The 7286-nt window shown below is 42.9% G+C and overlaps 2 protein-coding genes and 1 pseudogene across 2 annotated transcripts; 1 reads left to right on the top strand and 2 right to left on the bottom strand.

Moving 5' to 3' along the window:
• Window positions 1-1285: 1285 nt before the first annotated feature.
• LOC144961628 (histone H3) lies at window positions 1286-1980 on the bottom strand. The gene has a single exon (XM_078894754.1). It carries the CDS (start codon window positions 1793-1795, stop codon window positions 1385-1387), a length of 411 nt encoding a protein of 136 aa, XP_078750880.1. The 5' UTR covers window positions 1796-1980; the 3' UTR covers window positions 1286-1384.
• Window positions 1981-5913: 3933 nt separating this feature from the next.
• On the bottom strand, window positions 5914-6411 carry LOC144961629 (histone H2A). Its single transcript, XM_078894755.1, has one exon. It carries the CDS (start codon window positions 6359-6361, stop codon window positions 5978-5980), a length of 384 nt encoding a protein of 127 aa, XP_078750881.1. The 5' UTR covers window positions 6362-6411; the 3' UTR covers window positions 5914-5977.
• Window positions 6412-6613: 202 nt separating this feature from the next.
• Window positions 6614-6986, top strand: LOC144961627 (histone H2B, gonadal pseudogene; annotated as a pseudogene).
• Window positions 6987-7286: the final 300 nt, after the last annotated feature.

Genomic DNA, 7286 nt, shown 5'->3' with positions numbered 1-7286 from the left:
TTCGATTTAAAAACAAACAAACAAACAAACTATTCTTGTTTTAAAAGATACTGAGATAAAAGAATAAAAATAAAATGAAAAGTTAAATCCCAGATTCTCTCAAGATTTTTCCAGAAACTTGTTGCCACGCAAAGGCAGGGGCTATGTGGTCTAGTGGTATGACACTCGCTTTCAGATCGGAAGGTCCTGGGTTCGAGCCTCGCTCTCGGCGCATAGTTGAATCCTTGGAAAAGGCTCTTTACTCACATTCTCTCACCGTACTCAGGTGTAAAATGAGTACCTGGCCGTTAATAGCGTTGTCTTTGTCCGAAAAATTGTAATATCGCCTAACAGGCGTCATGTCCCGTCCTACATGTTAAATGTTGCTGTTGACCAGGGACCCCTTGTAAAGCGCATTGAGCACATTTAGTGGATATTGCGTTATATAAAGCTCAATTTACCACGATGGTGAGCTCTCTCTCTGTCTCTCCTTCTCTCTCTCTCTCTCTCTCTCTCACTCTCTATCTTTCTCTCTGTCTTTCTCTCTCTCTCTCTCTCACTCTCTCTCTTTCTCTCTGTCTTTCTCTCTCTCTCTCTCTCTCTCTCTCTCTCTCTCTCTCTCTCTCTCTCTCTCTCTCTTTCTTCTTTGTTTCCCACTCACCCTTGTATGAACCATTCTGATGTCTTCTTTATTTCTTTCTCCTTCTGCTCATGTTTCTCCCACCTCTCTGACTCTCCTCATCACGTTCATTAAGTTAAAAAGTCATCGCTTCCCTGCTCGCCGGATTTCTGCAAGCATCGCATTACTGCATGCTATTTCTGGGTGACGGAATTTTTAAAATATATAATTGTTTGCCTTTTTGCTATATCCTATGTCTCTATAACTGTACACGTCTTCTACTTTCCCATCCAATATTTTTACAACCAGTGTGTAAATCGATGGCAATGGAAACACAGTTTATCTCATATTAAATTACCGGCATGTCAATGAGTGTTTCAAGGTAATGCTGATGAGCTGAACAAATTAAGTTGCTCGATTTAGAGTATAGGCCCAGAGTTCATTAAAAAAAAAAACTCTAGAAAGCCTTGGTCATCCCATTTGATAGATTATAAACAAAACGTGTGCATATATCGGGGATCAGTTGGTAGAGCACTAGCTTCACAAGCAAAGGGTCCTCTTGTAAGCGCTTTGAGCACTACACAAGTGCTAAAAGGAATTCTCAAGTTGCGTGACCATGTGGAAAAGTTTCCAGTCGTAACTCGTGATTATCACATTTAAAAATTAAAGTACATCTGAAGAGGGTAGGGGATGAGGGAGTGCGTAAACAGAGAGTCAGTCAATCGAGATAATGTGTAGTGGTCCTGAAAAGGACCGGTTTGGGGAAGGAGGAAGGGGAAAAGAGATTTAAGCCCTCTCTCCACGGATTCTGCGAGCGAGCTGGATGTCCTTGGGCATGATGGTGACTCGCTTGGCGTGGATGGCACACAGATTGGTATCCTCAAACAGACCAACCAAGTAAGCTTCACTGGCTTCCTGCAGGGCCATAACGGCAGAGCTCTGGAAGCGCAGGTCAGTCTTGAAGTCCTGGGCAATTTCTCTCACCAAACGCTGGAAGGGGAGTTTGCGGATGAGGAGCTCAGTGCTCTTCTGGTAACGTCTGATCTCTCTCAAGGCAACAGTTCCAGGCCTGTATCTGTGGGGTTTCTTGACACCGCCGGTGGCTGGGGCAGACTTCCTGGCAGCCTTGGTGGCCAGCTGCTTACGAGGAGCCTTTCCTCCGGTGGATTTACGTGCGGTTTGTTTGGTACGTGCCATTTTAGATTTTCGTTACTCGAAAGTGACTGATTCGTAATAGAGGGCCCGTTCGTCTTATATACCTGTTATCTCAGCGTTCTGATTGGTCAATTACCGAGAGCCCGGGCCAATCGGCTTACCGGTTTATTTTGTTACCCGATCACTTTGGAAAGGCAAGTTGTTAGCATTTACTTTAGGAGGTAATCCCTTGGTTATTTGGTAATAAATTTGAAAATAAATAAATAAATAAATAAATAAATAAATAAATAAATAAATAAAAACAAATATTTGAATGAAAAGATTCAGATTTATCAGAATGAGCTGGTGGTCGTGAGATTAGGTATAGCAATTCAAATTCATTCATTCATTCATTCATTCATTCATTCAATTATTGATTGATTTATTTGTTTACTCGCATGTGTATCTATTCTTTGGTTTGTCTGAGCGCAAAGCAGTAGTGCTGTTTATTGGGTTTGCAAAGCTTCAGCTCGAATTGGAAAAGAATTAGAAAATATGCGAAAGTATTCTCCCACTGCGGACTTTTTATTTCTGCAGTCCGCGCTCTGAAGCGAAAAAAAAAAAGGAAAAATGCGAAAGTATTCTCCCACTGCGGACTTTTTATTTCTGCAGTCCGCGCTCTGAATCGACAAAAAAAAAAAGGAAAAATGCGAAAGTATTCTCCCACTGCGGACTTTTTATTTCTGCAGTCCGCGCTCTGAAGCGAAAAAAAAAAGGAAAAATGCGAAAGTATTCTCCCACTGCGGACTTTTTATTTCTGCAGTCCGCGCTCTCAATCGACAAAAAAAAAAGGAAAAAATGCGAAAGTATTCTCCCACTGCGGACTTTTTATTTCTGCAGTCCGCGCTCTGAATCGAAAAAAAAAAAAGAAGAAAAAATGCGAAAGTATTCTCTCACTGCGGACTTTTTATTTCTGCAGTCCGCGCTCTGAATCGAAAAAAAAAAGAAGAAAAAATGCGAAAGTATTCTCCCACTGCTGACTTTTTATTTCTGCAGTCCGCGCTCTGAAGCGAAAAAAAAAAAGGAAAAAAACGCGAAAGTATTCTTCCACTGCGGACTTTTTATTTCCGCAGTCCGCGCTCTCAATCGAAAAAAAAAAAAAAAAGGTCTTTTTAGTCCAATCTATTTGTCAGCTCCTTCCGTGCAACCCAGCATTTTTGGGCTGCCCTGGCCGGGGGGATAGGTAGTTGAACTGAAACGGAAAGGTGACGATGTTGGATGTTGGGAATGGGAATGGAATAATGGAATAGTTGCTTTTGCTTTTTATGGGTGGGTTGGATCTTTTGTCATGCCTTTATTTATTCAATTTGTGGGTAATTGAGCGGCGTTTGCCAACCTGTATTGGCGAGTATAAATAAATAAATAAATAAATAAATAAATAAATAAACAAATATTTGAATGAAAAGATTCAGATTTATCAGAATGAGCTGGTGGTCGTGAGATTAGGTATAGCAATTCAAATTCATTATTCATTCATTCATTCATTCATTCAATTATTGATTGATTTATTTGTTTACTCGCTGTGTATCTATTCTTTGGTTTGTCTGAGCGCAAAGCAGTAGTGCTGTTTATTGGGTTTGCAAAGCTTCAGCTCGATATTGGAAAAGAATTAGAAAATATGCGAAAGTTTCTCCACTGCGGACTTTTTATTTCTGCAGTCCGCGCTCTGAAGCGAAAAAAAAAAGGAAAAATGCGAAAGTATTCTCCCACTGCGGACTTTTTATTTCTGCAGTCCGCGCTCTGAATCGACAAAAAAAAAAGGAAAAATGCGAAAGTATTTCCCACTGCGGACTTTTTATTTCTGCAGTCCGCGCTCTCAATCGAAAAAAAAAAAGGAAAAATGCGAAAGTATTCTCCCACTGCGGACTTTTTATTTCTGCAGTCCGCGCTCTGAAGCGAAAAAAAAAAAAGGAAAAAATGCGAAAGTATTCTCCCACTGCGGACTTTTTATTTCTGCAGTCCGCGCTCTCAATCGACAAAAAAAAAAAGGAAAAATGCGAAAGTATTCTCCCACTGCGGACTTTTTATTTCTGCAGTCCGCGCTCTCAATCGACAAAAAAAAAAAGGAAAAATGCGAAAGTATTCTCCCACTGCGGACTTTTTATTTCTGCAGTCCGCGCTCTGAATCGAAAAAAAAAAAGAAGAAAAAATGCGAAAGTATTCTCTCACTGCGGACTTTTTATTTCTGCAGTCCGCGCTCTGAATCGAAAAAAAAAAGAAGAAAAAATGCGAAAGTATTCTCCCACTGCTGACTTTTTATTTCTGCAGTCCGCGCTCTGAAGCGAAAAAAAAAAGGAAAAACGCGAAAGTATTCTTCCACTGCGGACTTTTTATTTCCGCAGTCCGCGCTCTCAATCGAAAAAAAAAAAAAAAGGTCTTTTTAGTCCAATCTATTTGTCAGCTCCTTCCGTGCAACCCAGCATTTTTGTGCTGCCCTGGCCGGGGGGATAGGTAGTTGAACTGAAACGGAAAGGTGACGATGTTGGATGTTGGGAATGGGGAATGGAATAATGGAATAGTTGCTTTTGCTTTTTATGGGTGGGTTGGATCTTTTGTCATGCCTTTATTTATTCAATTTGTGGGTAATTGAGCGGCGTTTGCCAACCTGTATTGGCGAGTGTACTTTCCTAAATCCGACCATTGCTTTGATTTTCATCCGCCATTAGGGTTAGTCATGAGTCTTAGTAAAGTTGCTGGGGTGTTTGTATTTGCTATTAGGGTTAGTTGAAGGTACTAGGTGTTTTTTTTTTCTCTTAGGGTTAGTCATAAGTCTTAGTAAAGGTGCTGGGGTGTTTGTATTTGCTATTAGGGTTAGTTGAAGGTACTATTTTTTTTTGTTTTTTTTTTTCTCTTAGGGTTAGTTGAGGGAACATCTGGGTTGTTTCCCTTAGCACGAGGAGCTTTTGGAAGGCCTCCCCTTTTTGGATAGCTTGATGTTCTCCATTTAAGAAACCACAAGATAAGGCCAGGCATACCTACGACGACTAGCTACTACTACAACTGCCGTCAGAGCATCATCCCTACCACCGTTACTACAACCAAGACACAACCACCACCACCACCACCACCACCACCACATCATCATCATCATCATCATCATCATCATCATCATCATCATCATCATCATCATCATCATCATCATCGTCATCATCATCATCATCATCATCATCCCTACCACCATTACTACAACCACTGCCGCCACCTCATAATCCCTAGGACTACAACCACTACCATTACATCACCATCCTTACCACAACTGCTACCACGACCATCACTACTACAGCCACCACCACCACCACCACCATCACCACCACCTCATCATCATCATTGTGTTACCTCTAGTGCCATTGCAACCATAAACCCTAATACTCTCTTTGCGTCAGACGTTTTGTCGTCTGCTAAGACCTTACTATTGCCCAATGTATCCATAACATGTTCCTGAAATTTGAAATTGAGTGTAGGCATGCATCCGATGTTAAGATGGAATATTCATATACACACCCACATACGCACACAAAATCTGTACTCGTGGTCTAAGTGGTATGACACTCCCTGCAGACAAGTTGGTGTCCCATTCCAACAGAAACTAGCCTTCAATGCCAATTTAGTTGTGGGCGGCCCATCTCTGTGATAGATGCTCAGCATAAGGTGAGAGTACCCGACACGATTCAACACAACCGTCGCCTTAAACCGATATTCTAGGCTACAAAAAGAAGAGAAAAAAAAGCCAACAAAAAAATTTGGTCACTCGCAGGCGATTCAGAAGTTCAGAACACCACACCTGTGTTGACAAGGACAGTGCCAATGCGGAAAGATAAAGGGTAGCATAGTATAACCGAGACTTCAATTGAGGTTTTATTTCGTCTAGAAATTAAGACACGTCAGTCAACCGTAATGTATGTCAACGTACTCATAAGCCGTCCTATTCCCTAACTTCAAACGGTCTAACCGGTACTTACAGTTAGAATTGGAATATACAGAGCAGTGTTAATAGCCATTCTAAAAAACCTGGTAGGTATCTGGAAGGAAAAGCATGCCACATACACAATCATAAAACTAAAAGCACTCGAGAGTGCCAGAAAGTGCAAATGCGATGTTACGTTGGGAGCCAATGGGGAAGAGTGGTGGTTGTCCTGAAAAGGACAGTTGTGTTGGGAGCAGAAAGACTGGCTGCTGGAGGTGAGCTTAGTTCTTTCCTGGTGCTTTGCCGGTCTTCTTGGGCAAGAGGACGGCTTGGATGTTTGGCAGAACACCACCCTGAGCAATGGTGACTCCGGACAGAAGCTTGTTCAACTCCTCGTCATTGCGGATGGCGAGCTGGAGATGACGGGGGATGATCCTGGTCTTCTTGTTGTCACGGGCAGCATTGCCTGCCAACTCGAGAACTTCAGCAGCGAGGTACTCAAGAACAGCTGCCAAGTAGACTGGGGCACCAGCACCAACGCGCTCGGCGTAGTTGCCTTTCCTCAAGAGTCTGTGAATTCTGCCAACTGGGAACTGGAGTCCAGCGCGAGAAGAGCGGGACTTGGACTTGCCCTTAACTTTTCCACCTTTGCCACGGCCAGACATGATTGTTTATTGTAAGTGGTTGGGTGTACTTTAAAAAAATACAGTGACTCGTGAAACGCGCCGAATGACTATTTATACGAAATCGGGCAGAGATGAATTTGCCAAACCGCTCGACCAATCAACCGTTGAGAAAATGCATACTTCTCTCCGATTGGCTCGTCCCTTCGCTTTTCATCCGGTATTTTTCATATAAATGGTTTTCGCGCCGTTCATTCTTCTACTAGTTTCACTAGAAAATCAAATCGGAAAAAAATGCCACCCAAAGGAGGAGTTTCTGCCAAAGGCGCCAAAAAAGCCGGCAAGGCAAAGGCCGTTCGCACCGGCGACAAGAAGAGGAAGCGCAGGAGGAAGGAAAGTTACAGCATCTACATCTACAAGGTGTTGAAACAGGTCCACCCCGACACTGGTATCTCTTCTAAGGCCATGTCAATCATGAACTCTTTTGTGAATGACATCTTCGAGCGCATCTCCGCCGAAGCCAGCCGCCTGGCTCACTACAACAAGAGGAGCACCATCACCTCCGAGAGATCCAGACCGCTGTCCGTCTCTTGCTCCCGGTGAACTTGCCAAGCACGCTGTCAGTGAAGGCACCAAGGCTGTCACCAAATACACCACCAGCAAGTAAATTGCTCGATGCCCCTCCCCTTCACACCGGCCCTTTTCAGGGCCCCACACTTATTCCCGTTTGACTACCCGGTTTTCAACGCATCACCCCCCTGTATTGCTTTTTTCATTTCCTACTTTACGAAATTCTTTGTGTACAGACTTATGCGTGGCTTCGTTTTAGAATGAATAGGTAGAGACGACGAGTTAGTTTTCGTGTCACGTTACAGCAAGCTTTTATATAGCGCAATACCGCTAAGCGTGCTCAAAGCGCTTTACAAGGGATCCCAAGGCAATAGCAATGCATGAAAAGTATGGCGAG

The sequence above is a fragment of the Berghia stephanieae genome, unplaced genomic scaffold, assembly GCF_034508935.2.
Source record: "Berghia stephanieae isolate SIO BIC M18660-M18661 unplaced genomic scaffold, UCSD_Bste_1.3 scaffold3377, whole genome shotgun sequence".
NCBI lineage: Eukaryota > Metazoa > Mollusca > Gastropoda > Nudibranchia > Aeolidiidae > Berghia > Berghia stephanieae.
The sequence above is the reverse complement of the archived record's forward strand: the minus strand, read 5'-3'. Positions and strand labels throughout refer to the sequence as shown.

Excerpts from the sequence above, each read along its gene's own strand:
- LOC144961628 (XM_078894754.1), bottom strand. The coding sequence starts at position 1,795 with ATGGCACGTACCAAACAAACCGCACGTAAATCCACCGGAGGAAAGGCT.
- LOC144961629 (XM_078894755.1), bottom strand. The coding sequence starts at position 6,361 with ATGTCTGGCCGTGGCAAAGGTGGAAAAGTTAAGGGCAAGTCCAAGTCC.